The sequence below is a fragment of the Apiospora phragmitis genome (genome assembly GCF_038363925.1).
Source record: "Apiospora phragmitis strain CBS 135458 chromosome Unknown utg000002l:1.0-5516284.0:1.0-5523493.0, whole genome shotgun sequence".
NCBI classification, from domain to species: Eukaryota; Fungi; Ascomycota; class Sordariomycetes; order Amphisphaeriales; family Apiosporaceae; genus Apiospora; species Apiospora phragmitis.
The window spans coordinates 434,469-460,309 of NW_027117400.1; the positions used below are offsets into that span (position 1 = coordinate 434,469).

The 25,841-nt window shown below is 32.3% G+C and overlaps 2 protein-coding genes across 2 annotated transcripts; one reads left to right on the forward strand and one right to left on the reverse strand.

The window, feature by feature from the left end:
- Positions 1–710: 710 nt before the first annotated feature.
- PG994_001027 (uncharacterized protein) lies at positions 711–2,511 on the forward strand (the record flags this gene model as incomplete). The annotated part of the gene is made up of 2 exons (XM_066852436.1): positions 711–883; positions 1,020–2,511. The coding sequence occupies 2 exons, from the start codon at positions 711–713 to the stop codon at positions 2,509–2,511; spliced, it is 1,665 nt and encodes a 554-aa protein (XP_066720577.1).
- A 440-nt stretch (positions 2,512–2,951) lies between these two features.
- On the reverse strand, positions 2,952–3,377 carry PG994_001028 (FAD/NAD(P)-binding domain-containing protein; the record flags this gene model as incomplete). Its single annotated transcript, XM_066852437.1, has 2 exons — positions 2,952–3,153; positions 3,373–3,377. The coding sequence occupies 2 exons, from the start codon at positions 3,375–3,377 to the stop codon at positions 2,952–2,954; spliced, it is 207 nt and encodes a 68-aa protein (XP_066720578.1).
- Positions 3,378–25,841: the final 22,464 nt, after the last annotated feature.

The following is a 25,841-nucleotide window of genomic DNA, read 5'->3' on the forward strand; positions in this document are numbered from 1 at the left end:
TCCTCCGACTCCCTACGGAACGCAGGACCCACTAGCGCCGCTTTCGCCAAAAAGGAAGGAGGTTTTGAACCTCCCGTTAGCCCTTCCAATGCGTATCGATTACCACGATAGCTTCAGCTGGCGGCGGGAGCTCCGTATGACGTTGGCCACGGCTGACGTTGGGTGGTAAGCGGTAACCTGGATGAGAAATTACACCGCATGCGTGTCTCGGACGGTTTCTCTGTTCGGAACGACCCGAGTAAGATCCTGCGGCATCCGGAATAACTCCTCAGCCAATCGGATCGCTATGTTCTGGTAGAACCCCCTATCTCAGTGGCTCAGGCGCATCGTCAGCTTATCCCTGCAGCACGCGGAAGTGTACATGTTGTTTCAACATTTGCTCTGGAAGGGGAAAATGACTCTAAGAGCCAAGAGAACCCGAGTACAAATAGGCTTGGCGAATCTTACATGATGCATCGTACCTTTCGACTCGACTCGGCGTCTCCCTGTGGGTGGCACGATAAGACAAGTGAGAAGTAAGAAGTTGATCAGAAGTTGGCCGTCAAAACGAAGTATTCTAGGCGTGCTGGCGGGTATCTAATTGTAAAGCCAATGCCAGGTCGTCGGGATAGGGCGCTCTTCTCCATCCGCATATGCCTGCAGCTTTCACTTCCCGGTCCAGTGACCTAATCAATTACTTGGAAACGGCTATGGAGCGGCCAAACGAAAACATGAAGCCTCAGCATTGTTCCGTGATCGTCATCGGCGCAGGAGAGTCGGGCATTGCGGTAGGCTGTCAACTCAAGTCCAAACTCGGGGTGACGGATTTCCGCATCTTTGATCGGCAGGGCGGAATCGGGGGTGCATGGTATATCAACGGATATCCAGGAGTCGCCTGTGACATGTGAGTTGTCAAGTTCCACTACAGCCATTATTTCCCTCTCATCGGAGATAGCAGCAAAATACTGCTGTTTCATCGTAAACCATATTAGCATTCCGATAGATCACTGACACTTGTTGATTTTCTATTACCTGAACAGCCCGGCTCTGTTCTTCTCATACTCCTTCGCGCCCAACTACGTATGGACCTCGCTCTTCCCCCCAGGCCAGGAAATCCAGCAGTATCTGGCCTCGGTGGCGAGCAAATTCAGTCTCGAAGACAACATCGAGCTCAACACCGAGGTGGGCGAGGCGCAATGGCTGCCCGAGTCCGCAGAGTGGGAGGTGCGCATAACCCGGCTCGTGCCTTTCGCCGGGGACCTCAGCGAGGCCGAGCGGCAGCGCCGGATCGCACAGCACGGGCGCGCCGGCGTCTACCTCGAGGACGAGGTGGTCCGGGCCAAGGTGCTCATCACCTGCGCCGGCGAGCTGGTGGAGCCGAATGCCTGGCCCGCCGAGGTGCCCGGCATCGACGCCTTCCGGGGCGAGGTGATGCACTCGGCCCGGTGGCGCGACGATGTCGAACTCGCCGACAAGAACGTCGTCGTCGTGGGGACGGGCTGCACCTCGGCGCAGCTGGTGCCGGCTCTGCTCGAGACCAGCAGCAGCAGTAAAGCCGCCTCATCATCATCATCCTCATCATCTGGCGATATCACCACAGAGAAGAAAAGGGGCCCCAAGCACGTGACCCAGCTCATGCGCACCGCCCCCTGGTACATGGCCCGCACCACGCCGCCTCCCGCCTGGTTCCACCGCCTTGTCACGGCGATCCAGCTGATCCCGGGCCTCGGCCGCCTGTTCCGCCTCCTGCTCTTCCTGTACGCCGAGTCGACGTGGCTCAACGTCGGCCTCGGCACGCTCGGCGTCACGCGGCGACGGCGGTTCCAGGCTAGTCTGTTGGCGCACCTGCGCAACGTGGTGCCGGCGCGGTACCACGCCATGCTGACGCCGACGTTCGGCGTCGGGTGCAAGCGCATCATCGTCGACGACGGCTGGCTCGACTGCCTGAGTCTCCAGGACCGATTCGAGCTGACGACGCGGCCGCTCGTCTCGATCGGGGAGCGGTCCGTCGTGTTAGGGCCCTCGCCGGCCTCGGAAACAGGACCCGGTGGCGATGACGAGAAAGGAGGGACTGCTTCGTCGTCATCAGGCAATCCATCAACCGTGATCACCCAGCCCGCCGACGTCATCGTTCTCGCCAACGGCTTCGAGACCTCGACGTACCTGCATCGCCTCACCATCCGCAACGGCGCCGGCCAGTCCCTGCACGACGTGTGGCGCGCGCAGGGCGGCCCCGGGGCCTACCTCAGCACGGCGGTGCACGGGTTCCCCAACTACTTCATGGTGCTGGGCCCCAACGCCGTCAGCGGGCACTCGTCGGCGATCCTGGCGAGCGAGAACGTGGCCGGGTACGCGCTGACCCACTTCGTGTCGAAAGTGCTGCGGGGCGAGGCGCGCACCGTCGACGTGAGGGGGGACGCGGAGCGGAGGTACACGGCTGACGTGCAGCGGCGGTCGGTGGACAAGGTGTGGCAGGGGTGTCGTGGGGGGTATATTGCGGAGTCGGGCTGGAATAGTTCTATTTGCCCGTAAGTATTGCCACCTTCTCCTCTCTCGTTTCGCTTTGGATTTGCTTGTCGATGATTACTGCAGTGCTAACAACTTCCATCGCCATCAGATACAATCAGATCCATTTCACCATGATGTGCAAATATCCGAAGTGGCAGGACTGGGACATCGAGTACACCACCTTTGGCAAAGCCCAATTTCAGAAGAAGCCCGGCTACGGAACATACATCTTCGTCACGGCCGTAGTACTGTTGACCGCCTCATTGCACATTTTCCTCCGTACTAGATAGAGTAATTAGAAAGACCTTGGGGAGTTAAACTAAGTAGACCACATGGGTATTAGATGGATAATATGAAGACTGAGTTGAACTACAACAGATTGACCTGACGTTCCCCATCTATTGTGCGCGCCCAGGGGTTCTGCGGTACGCAAGGGGAAGGATCCCTTCCAATGCGGCCTTGATCTATAGTGCCAGGATCTTCGCGTACCACCGCGAGGTATTCGCAGGACCCCCTATTGCCCAATGATTCTCGATATCGCGCTGCTGCTTCGCCAAGCCACGGATCTCGCCCTCGGCGTCGAGGCCCCAGGTGGCTTCAATGCGATTGGCAATCTCATACGGGGCAAGAATCATCTCGTCACTAATACTGCTGGGGGTTTCTAATCTGTTATGATGGTTAGCAACACTGTTTCCTCCGCCCCCAAGAATCTCGGCAATCGTGCTACGGGCGTTCTTGTCGGCGAACCCAGTACACACATACACACACTTTTATTAACGCCCGGGCGGCAGAGCCGAAAGGGCAACTAACGCGAATCTACGGTACATTCTTGAATCGCTTACTTGTCACCCAAAGCCCTTACATGCTTCATTTTCGGTTGGTTACTTCATTGTCGTCAGCACGTTCTCGTTCGGGATCCCGTGTTAGTAGCATTTCCTGGCAGGCCAGCTTGAAGGCTCTTCTTCAAGTGTCCAGCATCCTATTCTCGGCAGCTCAAGCGGTGCCTGCAGTCTGAGGCACGGGTTAGTTAGCAGTGACAAAATAGGTTAGTAAATAACCCTAAGGTGTACCCTTTTAGGTTAATAGGTATACATCTAGTCGGCCCGTAGCCTTCGTAAATCGTATCGTTACTTGAACGGCCTCTATATTAAGAGACTAGAACCTGCCGTCTAAAGGCGACTTTCCGCTTAAATAAAATAATAAGTTAGTTTTATAAATATTTATATATTATAATACTTTTATTCGATATATTACTTATTTATTATATTAAAAGATAAAATATTTTATTATTTCTCTCGTTTATTTATAATTATATTAATTAATCGATATTGTTTTAATTTAATATGAATATTCGTTTAATTTTATTTTCTTTATTTAAATATATATAAATACGTTAAGTTTTTTTATGAAAATTAATCGTATAATTACATTGTAAAGTTTAAAAAAAAAGTTATATTAACGCGTTTAAAATATTTCTTGACACGTTTTAAGAAATTAATTAAAATACCTCGTTTAATTTATATTTAGTTTAATATTAATAACTTCGCTCTTAATATTTTAATTTAATCTTTAGTTTATTACATAGTCGTATTATAATCTTTATTTTTTTAGGCGATTTATAAAATTAATTTCTTTATTTATAAATAATTAAACCATAGTTATATTATTATTTCTTTTTTTAAAGTTTATAATAATTTAACAAGCTTAATAAATATATTATTTATTAAATAAGCTTTCGTACGTACGTATTAGTTCCCGGTTTAATCGAGGTTATATCGTTATATTTTATTATTTATACCTATTTATAGTGCTAGCTACGAGGGGTATCGTATACCCCTCTTAATAAAATAGAAAAGGGGTTCGTACGCGTAGGTACGTAGCACCCCTTTTAGAGTAATATAAACAGCTTTAGTTCTAGCTGTTCTAATACTGGTAGTTTTTTATTTTAGCGATAAAATTAGCCTGTTCCCTTTTTTAAATAATGGCCTTCTTTTCCCGAGGGTCTCGTATAAATAGGTTACGCTAATCCGGTATTCGGTGCCTGCTTAGGCCGTATAAGTAATATTATACTTTCTTAACGTTAATTTTATCGAATAAAAGGTCCTCTTAATTAATTATTTTAATCGTTTAATAATAATAATAATAATAAGTATTAAAATAGCTAGAGCTAAAGCTGTTTATATTATTTTAAAAAGGGTGTTACGTACTTATGCGTATAAACCCTTTTTTATTTTATTAAAAGGGGTATATAATACCACTCGTAGCTCGTATTAAAAATAGATATAAATAATAAAATATAATAATATAACCTTAATTAAACTCGAAACATATTTATATATACGTACGAAAGCTTATTTAATATTAATTAATAATTATATAAAGTAATTATAAATTAATAAGAGTAAAGAGACGGTTTTACGATTTTATTAACGTAAGGGCGACCGTGCTAAGGAGCCCTGAGAATTTCCGCCCGTTAAAGATTCGGAGGAAGAGCTGAACTAAATTAACCGTACGAGGAGGAACCCCTTTTTCGAGTATATATTATAAAGAGGAGACTAGGTTTCGAATTATACGCGAAATTAGTTAAATTATATATAATTATATATTTAAATAACTTTATTATACGATTTATAAAATAATAACCTCTATTAAAATAGATTTAATTACGGTCGGCGAATCGGGACCGAGCCCGGACGTATTAAACCTAGATAGACCGACGACTTTAAACCCCGAACTATTTATATACGAAGAAGTTTTTTAAAATACCGGGATCTTTTTAATAGTTTAAAAAAAAAACGTTAACCTCGCTTTTTAAGAGTTTAAACCTTTAAACGTACTTTTTAAAAAAAAATACTTAAACTATTTATAATATACTTTATACGATACTTTTTAAAATATTATATATTAAAAATAAAAAGAACTTTCTTTTAAAAGCTATTTAATATAAAGTTTAAAAAATAAACCGAATATTATTTCGATTAAGTTAACAGTACGTTTTAAAAAGAGCTTTATTATTATTTCGAAAAAAACTAAATTAATATATTAATAAACGAATCCTTTAAAAGTAAGCTCGCAAATCTAGTATTACCGGGCGCTTTTACCTATTAACGAGACCGATCGATAAAACCGATTTCGAAAACTAGAAAAAAAGATATTTTATATTTTTCTTTAAAATAAATAATCGAATAACCGCTGCTTAAAAGAGAAATACCCGGTCTCTGTATAAAATAATCGTTAGTAATATTACGGGACACTTTAAGCCTAACGTTTAACCCTAGATTTATAAATATTTAAACGTCGTAAGATATTATCCTTTTTTTTTTCTCTAACTCCGGTACCGCCGGACTAGACCGTACGATTATCTAGTCTAGCGTACGTTATAGAATACGATATCTTTTTAAGCCGAGCTATTTATAATAATAAAATCGATTAGAATAAAGTCGTTACTTTTTTAAAAGTAACGTACCTTATAAGCTAGCTACGTATATAAGCGAGCTGCGCACTTTCTATTATTAAGCCTTATAAGTTATAAATTAATTTAATTATAACGCTTAGAATTAATTAAATATATTAATAATTATTATTTTTAAAGGTTTTTATATTATTTTAATAAGTACGCGTATTATACCCGAGCTTTCCCTAGATTTTATAACGCTATAAACGTGTCTTAAACGTTTTCGTATAATTATTTCTCCGATGCGATTCGTTTTAAAACTATTTATTAATATCGTTTTAAAACTATAAGTTTTTTTTAGTTTATATATAAAATAATCCTCTATTTTATAGCCGTTTTTTTTATACGGCGGCGCCGGCTAAGTATCTTATTTATTTTTCGAAGTATCGCGTTTTTACCTTTTCAAAGAGTAACTCGATATATAATTTATATTATAACCTTTATAATTTAATTAAAACTAATTAAAATAAATATCGAAAAGTTATTTTAATATTATACGATACGTTTCGAATGTATTCGGTTTAAGACTAAGCTTTAATCAGGTTATTTAAAGTTTTTAATTCTTAAGGGATAAGTAGGCCGGAAGATGTCCCCGGAGGTATTAAAATATATAACTTTATATCTAATTATAAAATAATATATTTTAATACCTCCGAAATGAATCTTATTTTTTAAAAGCCTCCTTATATATTCGAAACGGTAAAAATCGCCTAGAACGCTTTTAAAAACGCTGGTAGGAAGTCTTTTTTAAAGATATAAGTAATATACGCCTGTATAAAACCTTTAATTTCTTTCTCGTACGCCTTTTTTAATATACGAAAACAGCCGATATTAAGAGGTTAGAACTTATATAACGAATAAAAAGGTATATAAAGTATAATAATCGAGTTCTTTTTATAATAGAGCTCGAAAGTTATCGAGTAGTAACTTTCGTGGCCGTCTAGGATTAAGAGGCGATAACGACCCTTCGTACGAGACTTAATATATTAATTAAAGTATCGAATTTATTCCTCGCTTTTTTTATTTATAATTTGATTATTTTTAATAATTACGATCACTTAGTCCTTTAATAATAAGTTATTTTTATATTAGAAAGAGAGGTACGTTTTCCCGATAAAAATAATATACGGAGGGATAGCGTAACCGTTTAATCCGACGCCTTAAATAATTATAACTTATTCCTGGTTTTTTTATTATATTACCCTAGGCTTTCCGCGTCGATCGGAGGTGGTTATAACTATTTCGGACGAGATTTAACTTAGAAAAAACCAGGTTTTATTAAAATTATATATATCCTCATATATAATATTTTACGGATTAAATAATAACTTTTTTTATATAAGTAAAAAGTAAAAACGCCGAAAAGCAACTTATCGAGGTTTTAGAAATCCTGTTAAATAAGCTCTAATTTATATAATAAGCTTTCGGAAAAGGATTCGAAGAAAAGATCGCTCTTTATACCTTAGTCGTACGAGCTTATCGAGGAGTTCCGGAGTTTATACCGGCCTTTATTAATTTATAAATTACTTAGCTGAAAAGCGAACTCGTATAATAACTTAATACTTTTAAGTATATAATAATATTAAATAAAAACTCTTTATTTAAAACGAATACGAGGATTTCGTTTAAAATTAAAAAGGGAAAAAAAGAGGAGCTAAAAAATAATGAAAAAGAGTACGATTACTTTAATCCGGAAAACGTATAATAAAATATTACTTACTTAACGAACGCCGCGTTTTATTATTAGTTTATTAGCAAGGATATTTATTCTTTAAAAGCTACCGTATAAACTAACTAATTTAACCTTAATAGCTCGTATAACTAAACTTATTAAAAAAAGCTTTAAAATACCGGCGCCGCCCTGCTTTCGATAGTCGGAAAGTTTTAAATAGAGGCCTATATACGAAAGAACTTAGACGTACGATTCGATTAAACCCCGGAAGTGCCGAGGTTAAGTTTAGAAGCTTAATGCCTATCTCGTCGATTAAAATAATTAATATACGGAACCGATTAAAAGTAATTAAATATTATAACCCTTTTTTATTTTTAGTATATAATACCGACCGGCTTAAAACGTATTATAATAATATCTTTAATTTTATTATATAAAAGGACGGCGAGATATTATTTATAATTAAGAAATAAGGATACCCGTTCTTTAATATCGGCCGTATAAAAATAACGTTATATTTTACCGAAAGATAGTTTCGACACTTTTACCGACGGTTTAAATACCCTTGTATAGTGAAGCTTTATACGTTCTTAAAGAACGCCGGCTACGACGACATCGACCCTGCTATTCTCGACGAGATTTAAAAGTTCTGCTCTTAATATTAATCGTACTATCCGGCGTTATAAAGATTTAAATTCTCGTTATAAAAAGAATACGATTTTAATTATAATATTATTATAAACGTTATTTATATTAATAAATAAAACGTATTTTACATAATTAATTCGAGTACGTTTTTTTAAATAGTTATATTCCTATATTTATTTAATACACGAAATATTTAAAATACTTTTTATAAGTATTAAATATATGTGTATTAAGGACTTTTTAATTATATTTTATACGATTTAAGTACGTATTTTTAAGAAGAATTTCTATATTATATATAAATAATAAGAATTATTTATAAATAAATACTTATTAAAGCTTATTAAATAATAAATAAAATTAAACGAACGTATGTTTTATTATATAAAGCTTTTAATATTTTATAAAAAGATCTCGGTTATTAAATAAATACCGAGATAATACTTTAAATAATACGGTTAGCTTTAACGGCCTAATACTTACCTTGCTCGTATTTAAAATATACCTTCGTATCGATAGGAACTTATTACCGTTACCGGAGATTTAGGCACGAGGAGAAGCTGTACGAAAAGTAATAAAGATACTCCGGAAAATATATGCGGATATCGATATTTATTAAACTTTAAATACTTAGAATGAACCGGTTATTTATAATATTTTAATATTTCCGCTCCGAAATAAAGTTTTAATCTAGCTAAAAAGAAAAAGATAAACTAGATTATATAAGATAATAATTATTAAAAACTATACGATCCGGGTAAATACTTTAAACGGCCCGAAAGCTTTTCGAGTAACTTAAATTAAGCCGTATTACCGAGAAGAGGCCGGAGAACCGTACAACGAGCCGGATATATAACTAGATCCGGAATAGCTAGTAAATACCCTAGATATTAAACCGATAACCGAGGAAACTACGATAATTCCGGTGTAACGTAGCCGGGGACGACCTAGAAAATATTTACTCTACAACGCTCTAACCGCCGTATTTCTTACTTAAAAAAATAAGAGAATTACGACTTAATAATTAAGTTTTAATAAAACGGCGTTATTATTTCGTCCGGATATTTATTTTAAAAGTTTAACGCGGAGAAGATTAATAATCTCGCCGTATAAAAAGTTTTCGAATTTATTCCATTCGACTATTACGACCTAGCCTAATTATACGGCCTAAACCCACTTTTACGAAACGGCTCGACAATACCCCGCGGCGCGTACTAACTCTATAAACCTAGATAACCCCTTTACGATTAACGCACGGCGTACGTAATAGGTATAAGATTACTACTACTCCGAGTATGCGAGGCTAAAAGACCGACACGTGAAACCACGGCAAGGAACGACTATCGGATAGTATTAAACGTGTTTAGGGTAGCGCTAGACGTACTCGGAAAGTAATTACGGCGGAACGGGATCACGTAACGGATTTAAGGATCTAGAGCAGATCCTAAGACCCGGGAAAAGAGGATCTATTAGATCTAGGTAGATTTAATAAATTTAAGATAATCGATAAAAAAGAGATTAGATATATAATAATAAGCGTTTCTTATATATTTTATATAAACACTTTTTATTTTAATAATTAATTTAAATATTAATTTAATTTATTAATAAAATATATTATTTTAATAACTTTATTAAGAATACTTTTAAATTAACGCGCCTTAATTATTTTTTATTCTTACGGTTATTATATATTATATCGATAAGAGTAGACTTTTATTATACGTTTAAATATTTTCTCGTATTATTAAATATAAACCTTTCGGTACGTTTTATTAAGTTTTCTTTTAAACCTTTAATAGCGTTCGTTATATTTTAATCGCTTTTATTCTTACGAGTTATTACTTAAACCTTTAAATAATAATATTTATAGGAACTATATTTATACCTAAACCTAATAACACCCCTCGTTACGAGAAGGCCCCTATTATTACTATAAGTACCCCCTAGCAGAATCCCGCTATAAAGGTAGATAGCGACGATAGCGACGACGGCCTTACCCGATAAGCGTTAATTAAATAAATTAAAAAATTTAAGTAGGAAAGCGCTAATTATTAATACTATTATACTAAGTTTAAAGAGGAACGTAACACCCTTTTAATAAAAAAAAAAACTTAGAATAAATACCTAATATCGATAAGTTACGTGAGGAAGTACGTTTTCTCCGTACCGCCGTTAATATTATTTAAATATTTATCGCTTTAAAAAAAAGGAATAAAGATTAGTTTACCTACGCTATTTAATAAAATAAGCGGGAACTTTTAAAAATTCTTTATTTAAATTAAAGCTTATTAGTAGTTTTATAAAAGAATATTCGAAAACTTTACTTAGCGAGTTATTTACACCGCCTTATTTTTAAAAAATAAAGTACTCGCTTAATTCGAACCTTACCTTAATAAACTCGTAGAAAACGATTAATAAATCGAACTATGCCGTATAGAGGTATAACGTATTTTCGGAAGTTACGATAGCTTCGAGGACGCTTTTAAGTTACTTTTTTAAAATCTCGAAAAAAACGATAAGTAGAAAGAGAGCTTGAAATTTTTAAATAAAAGGGACTAGCCGCTTTTTATACCGCCGAGTTTCGACGTATTATAATTTAATTAAATTATACCGAAGCTATTAAGATTATAATATATTACTAAGGATTAAAAAAAGATATTAAGAACGAACTTAGCCGGCTCGATACCCCCGATAATTTCTTTTCGTATATAAAGCTTATAATTAAGATCGATACCTATATATACGAATAACGCCGCGAAAAGTAAGGCGGATAATAGCGATAAATTAATCGAATTTAAACTAATATGAAATAATTATATTATTATTATAATATATAACTTAAAAGTATTACCGCGTATAATTATTATAATAAATTTATAAATTTCGACGCTATTAAATATAATAAAAACGATAAGAAATAGAACGTTATTTATTATAATTACTATAAAAAAAATATTACGTTAAAAAATACCGCGAACCGAAAAAAGTATTTTAACGTGTTTTAAAAGGACGACAAGTTAATATTACTAAGAGCGAAGCTACCTTTATAACGGCTATTAAAAAAAGTAGTATTAGCGACACGTTAAACGTACCTTACGGCAGCCTATCCTAAATAGCTTATTACGATAACGGATATAATATATATTTAGTAAATAAAGAAAGCACCGGGTAGTTCTTAAAAGCCCCGTAAGGTAAGAGAAATTACGACCGGACCCTCGTAGTAACTAGCCGAGAACTTACGCTCGCGTGTATACCCTAGAGGTCGATAACTTTAACGGCGACAAAAAAACGGTTAAAAAAGGATAGTAAACCGACGACCCCTAGCGGTTAATCGGGATGCCTATAAACGAACTCGTAAACGAGATCGCTAAGCTAAGGGATTTAAAAGACGACGGATAGCTAACTATCCTAAACGTCTCTTACTTAGACTTAAAACACTTACGTTAAATACTTATTACGGTAGGATTCGATTAAGGAATCCGCGGTAACTACGTAGTAAGCGATAACCCTCGGATCTTCCTTATAAACGAAGCACACTTTACGCTCTTATAGATTTTATACGTATACGACGCTTATATAAAATACCTCGTAAAGAAATTTAAAAACGAATAATTTCCTCGACGAGTTAATAAACGAGTTATTACGAACCTATACCCCGATTATATAATCGGGAAAATTAAAACGTTAATCCTTAATAAATAACGCGCGTACTTATTAATATAAAAAAATTTAATATAACTACGAAAATATTACTTAAAAAGACGGGATTAAAAAAAGTACTTTAAAAATTAATACCTCGAATACGTTTAAAAAAAATCGCGAGCTTATAAACGTTTAAAAGAAAGCATTTAATACTTTTAAAACGTATAGGTACACGCCTAACGGGAGAACCCCTTTATTATAATTAGGGACCTATAAAGCGCCTATAAACTTTAACGAACTTAATAAATTTTCGAATTACCCGAAAAACCCGAATTTTAAGCATTAAGAATAATACTATATACGGGGAGGGGTATAAAAACACCTCCGCCGGCGTATTAAGAAGCCTTTTATAAAAAAAAGAGAGAATAATAGCGACGACGGAACGATCGGTTATAAGACTTTATTACTTACTTAAAAAAATATCGGTCGGGAAATAAACGCCGCCGAATATAAAAAAATAATACTAAGCGGACTAAGAAAAATCTCTATATTAAATAACAGATAACCGAGCTATTTATAAATATATTATTTTAATAATAAACGTAAAAAGAGTTTATATTCAAACGTTACTCGATAGCGGAGCGTAAAAAAATTATATCTTATTACGAATCGTTAACCGCCTAAAACTAGTATAATAAGAAAAAGACGCCCCATACCGACTTAAAACTATCAATAAAGGACTTATAACTTACAATAATAAAGAAATACGGAAAAAAGTCGCGAACCTTCCGGTCGATATTAAAAAACGTTACGAACGAATCACGTATAATATTACGGACGTCGCGAAATACGATATAATTTTAAAAATATCTTAATTACGGGTAAATAATTCTAAAATTAATTAATAAATAAGCTAATTTTAATAAAATATATTAAAAAAGGTTTAATTAATAGGTAGCAGTTTAAGGAATAACTTTTTAATAAATTTAAAGTATTTAAAGTATATATTATTATTAAAAAACTTAAACTAAATATTATAATAATTATATTAAAAAAGTACCGGTAATTCGAAACTCTCTTTAATAAGAAACTAAAAACAAGCTTACCGCTTTATATACAATAAGATTACGAAATACCTCTTAAAAAAAGGAAGCAACCTTAGTTTATACCGATATATAAGCTTAACTAGGAGCACAAAAAAGTACTTAAAGAGTACATTACCGAAAACCTCGAAAAAGGAGTTATATAACCATCCACATCACTAACAAGATACCCCATCCTCTTCGTTCCCTAAAAAAGCAAGGACGGAATAAAGAAATAAAAACTATGCGTCGATTATTAAAAGCTTAACGAAATCACTATTAAGAACCGATACCTATTCCCCTTAATTAATAACTTACGTAATAAATTTTATAAGGTAATAATCTTTATAACACTTAACCTACTTAACGTATATAACCTAATCCGTATTAAAGAAAGAAAAGAATAAAAAACCGTATTCCGTACTAAATACGGATATTTCGAATATTAAGCTATACCGTTCAGATTTACGAACGCGCTAATAAGCTTTTAAAGTATAATTAAGTACGTACTACGCGAATATTTCGATAAATTTATAATAGTTTATTTTAATGATATTTTAATTTACTCCGGGAATAAGGAATAGTACAAAGAGTACGTTAAGCTCGTATTTTAAAAGCTTTAAAACGTTAACTTTTTAGTTAACCCCGAGAAAAGCGAGTTTTATTAAAAATCCGTTACCTTTATAAAATACGTAGTATCCCCGGGTAAAATTCGAATAGAACCTTCGAAAATATTAATAATAAAAGAGTAACCGAGGCTTATAAACGTTATAAAAGTTAGATCCTTTTTAAAATTAATTAACTATTACCGGATTTTTATCCTTAAATTTAGTAAGATAGCGACCCCTTTTACGTACTTAATACGAAAGGACGAACTATTTAAGTGGATAAAAACGGAAGAATCGGCCTTTTAAGCTATTAAAGAAAAGATCTTTAGCGAACTAATACTTCGCGTAATAGATTTTAATAAACTTTTTAAAATAGAAACCGACGTATCGAACTATGCGATCGGAGGATAACTTAATTAACGGGATAATAACGGAAAGTCGCAGCTAATCGTATTTTTTTTAAAAAAAAACTAAATAAATTAAAGCTTAACTATTAAATTTACGATAAAGAATTAATAGCTATTATTAAAGTATTTAAAAAATAGAAACATTATTTAAGCGGTATAGTAAAACTAGTAAAGGTTTATACCGATTATAAGAACCTTATAACGTTTACTACTAATAAAAAGTTAAATAAAAAATAAGTACGATAATTAAAATTTTTATTAAAATTTAACTTCGTTATTATTTATTATAAAGGTAGCGATAACGGCAGGGCTAATATTTTAAACCGACGACTAAACTATTAGCAAGATATGCTATTAAAAATACGCACGATCTTAATATACGATAAAAACGGAAACCTTATACCGTTACGATATATATAGGCTACTTATAAGGTATACTTTTATGAAAAATAAATCGAGAAGTTTAAAAGATATACCGGAACCCTAAATTTCGTAAATTAGGCCAAGAACGGGCTTAATACTAAAAACGGACTTATATACCGTTATAATAAGATCTATATCTTTAAGCGGTACTAAAATAAGTTTATTAAAGGATTCTATACGCACCCCGCGTATAAATATTAAAGGATCTTTAAAACCTAGAAGAGAATTATTAAGTAATTCGATTACGAGAACCTTAAAAGTAAGATCGCGTAAATAATTAATAATTACGACCTTTATAATAAAGCTAAGGCCGTACGATACTAACCGTATAAGGAATTATAGCCTATACCACCGCTAGATAGGGCTTAAAAAACGATCGTATGTAACGAACGCTATTAGGGGTCTAAATAGAAACCTGGTAAGACGTACCGAAGGGTTTATGTTTAGTAGTATGAGAGAGTATTTAAACGTGTAATAAAAGTCCACTTTTATCGATATAATATATAATAATTATAGGAATAAAAGGGGTAACTAAGGTATGTTTAATTTAAAGGTGTTTATAATAAAGTTATTAAAGTTATTTACTTTATTAATAAATTAAATTAATATTTAAATTAATTATTAAAATAAAGAGTGTTTATATAAAATATATAAGAAACGTTCGTCGTTTATATATTTAATCCTTTCTTTATTAATTCTTTAAATCTCGTGGATTTCGCGAGATCTCCTTTAAGCCGGATCTTGGGATCTCGCCGTGATATTAAGATCCGTTACGTGACCTCCGTCCTTAGCCTTTCTCGTCCGGGTACCTATCCGTTTCATAGCCCGTCGGGGAAGTGTCGTGTCGGGTGGTAATCGGTCGTGGAGCGTAGGTAAGTTTATGTTAATATAGTTGGCGGTCCGGTCGGTACTAGTAGTATTATAACCTAGTCGGGGTATAATATTTCCGCGCCGGTAATTTTTATAAGTTTAGGCCGTATAATTAAGCTAGGTCGTAATATTATCCTTTCTTTTTTAATTATTTTATTTTTAAAGCGGTAGATTTTTATAAATACCTTTATTTTCTTATTTTATTAAGTTTTTTAGTAAGTTTTTTTCTTTTTATTTTTATTATAATATTTATCTATTATAATATTTAATCGTATTAAAAAGCGTCGTGTATTAAAATAATTAAAAATTAAAAATTAAAAAATTTCGTATTTGCGATCTTTTTACGTAAACTATTTTTAAAAATCTTATAAAAATACTAAACGGTTATTCTTATTATATTCGTCGCGGTTTTTTTTATTATACTTTTCCGGACGATTTATCGCGTTACGGTAAATATATCGTTAATTATTAATCTAATTACGATATAGGGTTTTCCGCGAAGGTCTTAATAGATATTACTCTTTAATATTTTAAGCTAAAGGCGGAGATCGAAGAGATCGAAGAGCGTCGTCGAGAGATAAACGCGAAAGTGTAGCGTTTTCGTAAATAGAAAAAGTTATAGTTCGAGAAAATAATACGGGCGGTTCGTCGTGGTATTTCGAGTATAGAAGAGTTAGAGCGTGTCGAGCGAGAAGAGGCCGAGGAGGAGGCCCGTCGTAGGGTAGCGGCCGAGCCGTCGCCTGCGGTTACTCCTGTGCTGTTATCGGGCTTTTTTTTCGATTAGAACGAGGTATACTTTAACGTCCCGCTAAAGCCGTTACTATTAACCGAGTTTAAGGTTATTCTTTAAACTTTTAAAGTTTTTTAATAACGTTTTTTAAGTATTTTTTAAGTTTTTAGGTATTATTTTTTAATAGGTATCCTTTTTATTAAACGAGGTATTAAAGCCTTCGCCTTTTTTTATTTATTAATAACCTTTTTAATTTCATACTCGTATTAGTTTATTTCGATTTTTAGTTATGTATCGATTTTTATATTTTTGAAAGCTAGTTCGAGTAATAAGATATAAAATATAAGATATATTTATATTATTTTAAATAGTAATAATCGGTAATTAGTTTTTAAAATAACTTTTATAATTTTAAATAGTTTGATCTTTTTAAAGTTTAATTTATTGCTAAGTCGTTTAGTTTTAATATTACGTCGGAAGAGGTAAACTTTTTCCCTTTTTTAAAAATTAATCCTTTTAATTTTATTTTATCGGCGTATTTCTTTATTCGTTCTTAAAAAAAAGTAAAGTCTTATTATAAAATAGTTTAAAATTCTTTTAATTTTTTAATTTATATAGTCGCGATTAATATTAATTCTCTTTTTAAAGGTTATTTAATAATTTTTAAATTATACTTGTAATTTATTCGGAATAATAAAATACGCGTAGTTTCGTTATTAACGTTATTATATATAAATTACGTTATAAATAATAATATTATTTAATTATTTTATTTATAATTCATATAATAATATGAATATTATTTTAAAGTTTAGTTTATTCTCTTAATTTATTTATTTATTTAAAAGTGGTAAGTTATAAATAGCTTGTACTTAACACTGAGTTATACTATAAGTAATTTTCAAAACTTAGCCGTGAATAGCTTGTCTCGATCGGAGATAATCGTTTTTAATAGCCCGTGCTGGCTAATAATAGTGCGGAGGAAGGTGTAGGCTAAATCGCTAGTATCGCTAGACTCTTTATACGGTAAGAAGTAGGTGTATTTCGTGAGTTTATCCGTAATTATTAAGATATTATCGTAATTAACCTTAATTAATAGTTTTTTTAATAAGGGTAATTTAATTATAAAATCGAGCGCGATTAATTTTTATTCCCTATTTAGCGGTAAAATTAGTTATAGTTCTCCGTACGATCGATATCTTGCGGGCTTAGCTTTACTACACAAGTCGCATTTGCTGATGACCTTAGTCACGGTTAGCTTGAGGTTTTCGTAATCGAATTACCTAGTAATTCGTTTCCAGGTCTTAAACACTCCTTGGTGTCCGTGTGCGGGGTGTTCGTAGAAATCCTTAATGAAATCTTCCCGATACTGCTTAGGGATATAGATCTTGTCTCGGTAAAAAACGAGGCCATTGCGGTCCTCGAGGTGATCCCTGGCATAATTAGTGAAATCGAGGGTCCGGTTTAGTTATTTAAACTTAGTGACCTAATTATTATAGTATTAAACGAGGCTCGTGGCGTTTAGTTGTCGTGACGGCATAAGGTTGCCGTCTTGGTCTTATTTAAGGATAGTCCTGGTCTTTGGTGGGACTTCTTTTTAATGGTCCGGTCGCCTGCTTAGCGCGTCGGCGCGACCGTTTTTATTACCTTTTCGGTAGATAATAACGAAGTTAAATTTAAAAAAGAACTCGGATTATTATATTTATTATTTATTAAGTTTTTTTATAGTAATAAACGTTATAAAATTCTTATAGTCGGTATAAACTTTTATTAATTTTAATATTTCGTTAAAATAATATCTTTATTTTTTAAATATTTTAATAATAGTTATTAATTTTTTATTATAGATTTAGTAATTAAGTTCCGGTTTATTTAGTTTTTTAAAAAAAAAATGCGATAAGGTGCGACTTTCCGTTATTGTCCTGTTAGCTTAGTTGTTCTCCGATCGCATAGTTCGATGCGTCGGTTTCGATTTTAAAGGGTTTAGTTAGATTTATTACGCGAAGTATTAGTTTGTTAAGGATTCGCTCTTTTATTACTTAAAAGGCGGTTTCTTCCGTTTCCGTTTATTTAAATAGTTCGTCCTTTTTCGTTAAGTTTGTAAGGGGTATCGCTAATTTATTAAACTTGGGAACGAAAATTTGGTAATAGTTAGCTAGTTTTAAGAAGGATCTAACTTTTATAACGCTTATAAGCGTAAGTTACTCCTTTATTATTACGATTTTTAATTACTTTATTCGGATTTTTTTAAAAAATATTATATATTTTATAAACGTAACCGTTCGTTAATAAAATTCGTTTTTTTTTAAATTTATTAATAAATTAGTATTTTATAGCTTTTAAAGTATTAATTTTATATACTTTTTATATTATTTATCGTTTTCGGAATAAATAAAGATATTATCGAGGTATATAATAATAAACTTATCGAAATATTTTTATAAAATATAATTAATTATTAATTAAAAATTTATTAATATATTAATTAAATTAAACGGCATAGCTTAGTATTTAAAATATTTATATTTTATTTAGAACGCGGTTTTTTATTCCTCTCCTTTTTTAATACGAATTAGGTTATATGTGTTAAAGAGGTCAAGTATTATAAAGGTTTTAACGCGTAGTAATTTATTTCGTAAATCGCTAATTAAAGGTAAAGGGTACCGGTTTTTAATAATAATTTCGTTAAGTTTCTAATAATCGATATATATACGCCACTTAGGTTTCCCGTCTTTACTCTTCTTTAAAACGAAGAGGATAAAGAAGCCCGCTAGTAATATAAATAGTCGTATAACTCTTTTTTCGAGGTTTTCCGTAATATACTTTTTTAAGGCTTGTTTATACTCTTAATTAAATTTATATATAAATATAAATAGGGGTTCTTCCCTATTTTTAAAGGGTATTTTATAATTTTACTGTGTATAAAGCGGTAAGTTTATTTTTAATTTTTTATTAAAAAAAGTTTCGAATTACCGGTACTTTTTTAATATAATCGTTATAACGTTTAGTTTAAGTTTTTTAATAATAATATATACTTTAAATATTTTAAGTTTATTAAAAGATCGTTTTTTAAATCGTTACTTATCGATTAAACCTTTTTTTAATATATTTTATTAAAATTAATTTATTTTTTAATTAATTTTAAGATTATTTACCCGTAATTAGGGTATTTTTAAAATTATATCGTATTTTGCGATATCCGTAATATTATACGAGATTCGTTTATAGCGTCTTTCGATATCGATCGAAAAGTTCGCGACTTCTTTCCGTACTTCTCTATCTTCGTAAGTTATAAATCCTTTATTAACGGTCCTAAATCGGTATAGGGCGTTTTTCTCTTATTATTTTAATTTTAGGCGGTTAACGATTCGTAATAAGATATAGTTTTTTTACGTTCCGTTATTAAGTAACGCTTTAATATAAACTTTTTTTATATTTATTATTAAAATAATATACTTATAAATTTTTTATTTATTTATTATTTAATATAAAAACCTTTTTTAATTCGCTTAGTATTATTCCCTTATATTCGGCGGCGTTTATTTCCCGACCGATATTTTTTTAAATAAGTAATAAATTCTTACGACCGATTATTTTATCGTCGTTATTATTTTTTCCTTTTTTTATAAGGAGCTTCTTAATACGTCGGCGGAAATGTTTTTATATCCCTCCTCGTATATAATATTATTCTTAATACTTAAAATTCGGGTTTTTTAAGTAATTCGGAAATTTATTAAGTTTATTAGAATTTATAAATATTTTATAAGTTTTTAATTATAATAAAAAAGTTTTCTTATTAAATGTATACCTATACGTTTTAAAAGTATTAGGCGTTTTCTTTTAAACGTTTATAGGCTTACGATTTTTTTTAAGCGTATTCGAGGTATTAGTTCTCGAAATACTCTTTTTAATCCCGTTTTTTTAAGTAGTATTTTCGTAATTACTTTAAATTTTTTTATATTAATAAGTACGCGTATCGTTTATTAAAAATTAATGTTTTAATTTTCTCGATTATATAATCGAGGTATAGGTTCGTAATAACTCGTTTATTAATTTATCGGGGAAATTATTCGTTTTCGAGTTTTTTCGCGAAATATTTTATATAAGCGTCGTATACGTATAAGATTTATAAGAGTATAAAGTATACTTCGCTTATAAAAAAGATTCGGGGGTTATCGCTTATTATGTAGTTACCGCGGACTCTTTAAACGAATTTTACCGTAATAAGTACTTAGCGTAAATATTTTAAATCTAAGCGGGGAACGTTTAAAATAACTAGCTATCCGTTGTCCTTAAGGTTTTTAAACCCAGTAATCTCGTTTACAAGTTCTTTTATTAATATACCGATTAATCGTTTATAATTAATAGGTTATTCTTTTTAATTAATAATTTTATTATTATTATTAGAGTTATTGGGGGCGAAATCGTGAGTTAAGGCGAAATCTCTACTTATTATAGCGACGCTCCGCTTAGGGCTCTCTTTCGTCTTTAAGGCCCTGGGAAACCATCCGGTTCCTTCCTTATCCGCTAGGTAGAGGGTATATCTATCGTCGTAATAGGCTATCCAGGATAGGCTATCGTGTTCGGTAATAACGCTACTTCTTTTAATAGCTAATATAGGGGCGTTCTCGCTCGTCGTAGCGTTAACGTGTCGTCCGTTTGGGACCTTCCGAAAGTCCTTCTTCGAGGCTCGGCATTCTCGGGAATAATACCCCTTTTTTTAATAGTTATAATAAGTAATATTTTATTTTTTATCGTTTTTATTATATTTAATAGCGTTAAAATTTATCGGCTTATTATAATAACTATACGCGGTAATACTTCGAAACTATATATTATAATAGTAACGCGGTCGTCTTATATTAACCTAAATTCGATTAATTTATCGCTATTATTCGCCTTACTTTTCGCGGCGTTATTTATATATACGAGTATCGATCTTAATCGTAAACTTTATATACGAAAAGAAATTATCGGGGGTATCGAGCCGGCTAAATTTATCCTTAACGTCCTCTTTTAATTCTTAATAATATATTATAATTTTAATAGCTTTAATATAATCTAATCGAGCTATAATACGTCGGAATTCGGCGGTGTAAAAAGCGGCTAATCCCTTTTATTTAAGAGTTTTAAGCTCTCTTTTTACTTATCGTTTTTTATTGGGGTCTTAAAAAAATAACTTAAAAACGTCCTCGAAGCTATCATAACTTCCGAAAATACGTTATACCTCCGTGCGGCACAGCTCGATTTACTAGTCGTTTTTTATAAATTCGTTAAAGTAAGGTTCGAACTAAGCGAGTATTTTATTTTTAAAAAACGAGGCGGCGTAAATAACTCGCTAAATAAGGTTTTCGAATATTTTTTTATAAAACCGTTAATAAGCCTTAACTTAAACGAAAAACTTTTAAAAGTTCTCGCTTATTCCGTTAAACGGCGTAGGTAAACTAATCTTTATTCCTTTCTTTAAAACGACAAGGGTTTAAATAATATTAGCGGCGGTACAGAAGAAACATACTTCCTCGCGTAGCTTATTAATATCGGGTATTTATTTTAAGTTTTTTTTTATTAAAAAGGTATTACGTTCCTTTTCGAGCTTAGCGTAATAGTATTAATAATTAACGCTTTCTTACTTAAATTCCTTAATTCGCTTAACTAACGCCTAACGGATAAAGCCGTCGTCGCTATCGTCGCTATCTACCTCCATAGCGGGATCTCGCTAAGGGGTGTTTACGGTAATAATAGCGGCCTTCCCGTAGCGAGGGGTATTATTAGGTCTAGGTATAGATATAGTTCTTATAAGTATTATTATTTAAAGGTTTAAGTAATAACTTATAAAAATAAGAGTAATTAAAATATAACGAACGTTATTAAAAGTTTAAATAAAAACCTAATAAGACGTACCGAAGGGTTTATATTTAATAATATAAAAAAGTATTTAAATATATAATAAAAGTCCGCTTTTATTAATATAATATATAATAGCCGTAAAAATAAAAGGGGTAATTAAAGTACGTTTAATTTAAAAATATTTATAATAAAATCGTTAAAGCTATTTATTTTATTAATAAATTAAATTAATACTTAAATTAATTATTAAAATAAAAAGTATTTATATAAAATATATAAAAAATGTTCGTCGTTTATATATCTAATCCCTCCTTTACTAATTCCCTAGATCTCGTAGATCTCGCGAGATCTGCTTAAGCCGGATCTTAGGATCTCGTCGTGATCCTGAGATCCGTCACGTGACCTCCGTCCTTGGCCTTCCTCGTCCGGGTGCCCATTCGTCTTATGGCTCGTCGGGGAGGTGTCGTGTCGGGTAGTAATCGGTCGTAGAGCGTAGGTAAGTTCATATTAGTATAACTAGCGGTCCGGTCGGTGCTAGTAATGTCGTAACCTAGTCGGGGCATAATATCTCCGCGCCGGTAGCTTCTATAGGTTTAAGCCGCATAATTAGGCTAGGTCGTAATATCGTATTAAATTTTATTATTAAATTATTACTATTAAAAGAATTATTAATTAAGGTTAAATACGATAACGTATTAATTATTATTAATAAACTTATAAAGTATACTTATTTCTTACTTTATAAAAAAGTAAGCGATACGGATAATTTAATATATACCTTCCTTAAGATAATCGTTAATTAATACGGGTTATTAAAAACAATTATCTCCGATTAGGACAAGTTATTCACCGCTAAATTCTAGAAATCTCTTATAGCTTAATTAAGACTTAAGTATAAGTTATTTATAACGTACTATCCGTAAACCGATAAATAAACCGAACGTATAAACTAAACGTTTAAGTAATATTTATAATATTACGTTAATTACGGATAAAATAATTAGGTACGGCTATTACTTATAACATAGTTCGTTTATAATAACACGGATAACGAAGCTATACGTATATTACTTTTTAAAGCTAATTACGGGTTCGAATTAAATATTACCCGGCTTTAAATAAAAAGAGACTTAGTATTAATAGTAACTATTTAAATCGAAAAACTAAAAGAACTTTAAATATCGTTATAAAAAAACCTTACTTTTTTTTAAGAACGAATAAAAGAATACGTAAACTAGAAAAGGATAAAGGGACCTATTTTTAAAAAAGGCAGAAAAGTTTACCTCTTTCGACGAAATATTAAAACTAAACGACTAAGCGATAAATTAAACTTTAAAAAGATCGGACTATTTAAAATCGTAAAAGTTATTTTAAAAATTAATTATCGATTATTATTACTTAAAATAATACGGATATACCCTATATTTTATAATTTATTATTTAAACCAGCCTCCGAAAATACGAAAATTAATATATAACTAGAAATCGAAACAGATTAGTACGAATACGAAATCGAAGCTATCTTTAATAAAAAACGATTAAAATAAGGATAGAAATATCTCGTTAAATAAAAAAGTTATTTATTAAAAAATAATACTTAAAAACTTAAAAAGTACTTAAAAAACGCCGCTTAAAAACTTTAATGCTTCGAGGAATAAGTTCGAAATCGGTTAGTAACGATGGCTTTAATAAAACGTTAAAGTATACCTCGTTTTAATTAAAAATAAAATCGGAAAGTAACGTAGGAGTAGTTTCGGTAGACGGCTCGGCAGCCGCCTTATAACGAGCTTCCTCTTCCGCCTCTTCGCGCTTAACTCGCTTTAACTCCTTTATATTAAAAACGCCTTAACGAATTATACGTATTATCTTATTAAACTATAACTTCTTTTTTTTCCGAAGTAAGCGCACCTTCGCGGTAGCACGCTTTAGCTCCTCCTCCGCGGCGTTTAGGTTACCCTTAAAGCGAGCGTAGTTATTATTAACGATTTTTAATTAAGCGGCCGAAAAACTTTATACGTTATACCGCGATTAATTATGTTTTATATATAATTTATAACGAAAAGAATCGATCTTTAAAACTTTATAGTTCGTAAAACTACGGGTTTCGTAATAAAAATAAAAAAGTATAATAATAAACCTTTAAGTAATAAGATTTAAAATAATATCGTAACGGTTAGTTTTAAAATATTTTAACGTATAACGCTTTTCGATACGATTAAAAACTATAATAAATATATATTATAATAAAAATAAAAAAAGTAAAGAATTTATTAAAACTTAACGGAATAAATAAATTAAAGTATTTATAAAACTCGGCGCTTTAAAAATAAAATAAATAAAAAGGAAAAAATAGAATTATAACCTAGCCTAATTATACGGCCTAGACCCACTTTTACGAAACGGCTTAATAATACTTTACGGCGCGTACTAATTTTATAAACCTAGACGACCCCTTTACGACTAATATACGGCGTACGTAATAAGTATAAAACTATTATTACCCCGAGTACGCGAAGTTAAAAAACCGATACGTAAAACTATAGTAAAGAACGATTATCGAATAATACTAAACGTGCTTAGGGCAGCGCTAAACGTACCCGGAAAGTAATTACGGCGGAACGGGATCACGTAACGGATCTAGGGATCTAAAGCAGATCCTAAGACCCGGGAAGAGAGGATCTATTAGATCTAAGCAGATTTAATAGATCTAAAATAATCGATAAAAAAGAGATTAAATATATAACGATAAACGTTTTTTATATACTTTATATAAATACTTTTTATTTTAACGATTAATTTTAATATTAATTTAATTTATTAATAAAGCATATTACTTTAATAACTTTATTAAAAATACCTTTAAATTAACGCGCCTTAATTATTTTTTATTCCTACGGCTATTATATATTATATCGATAAGAGCAGACTCTTATCGCACGTTTAGATACTCTCTCGTATTACTAAACATAAACCCTTCGGTACGTCTTACTAGGTTTCCCTTTAGACCCTTGATAGCGTTCGTTACATCGACCCGGGTAAGTATACCGGCCGGAAAATCTTTAAAACACGGCTCGTACGAGAGATTAAAGGTAAAACTACGAAGCTATACGAGAAGTTTAGGCTCGTAATATAAGGTTACGGAGATATAGAAAAGGAGGCTATTTTAATTTAGTTATCGATAATTTAAAGAATAAGCTAAAGATTTTTACCAGCCCTCGGACCGACCTTGATCCGAGATTTTAATATATAAAGCGAGTTACGCGATATTATATAGGGGTATATTTAATCCTATAATAAATTAAACCGACTAGTTTATATATATTTATTAATATAGTTAAAGATTTAATATCTCGAAAAGACGCTATTTTAAATCGTATTATCCTCATACGAATTAATAAAGTTAAGATTTTATTAGTTTAAAACGTATTATAATTATTATATACGAAATTTAAAAATAATTATTATAACGTACGACGCTTATTTATTATTTATTACGAATAAACCGGATATTTTCCATATTATAGTAATATAAATTAATGATACGTTTATTTTCGCTATAGCCCCTTTTTTTAAAAAGAGGGAGAAAAGTTAATACAGTAACGATTCCGTGCAAAGCTGAAAAGCATCTTGACCGAAAGTACGCCCATAAAATTTAACGAAGGTAAGATTCGATTAAATTATACGATATTTTTTTCGAATAAAAGGAATAGGTTAACTAATTAAAGCTTATTAATTCGAAAATTATCGATAAAAATTAATAATACGTCTTTTAACGAGTAAGAGGAATATATTTAATATTTATTTATTAATTAAAATTAGTATATAACTTATTTGTTATCGTTTAAATATAGACTTTAAAAAACAAAAATATTAAGAACTTAAATAAGCGTATTAATTAATAAATTTAAAACTTTATACGCGGCTTAAAATATATCCCTTTTAACCTTTATTATATAAAAATATATATT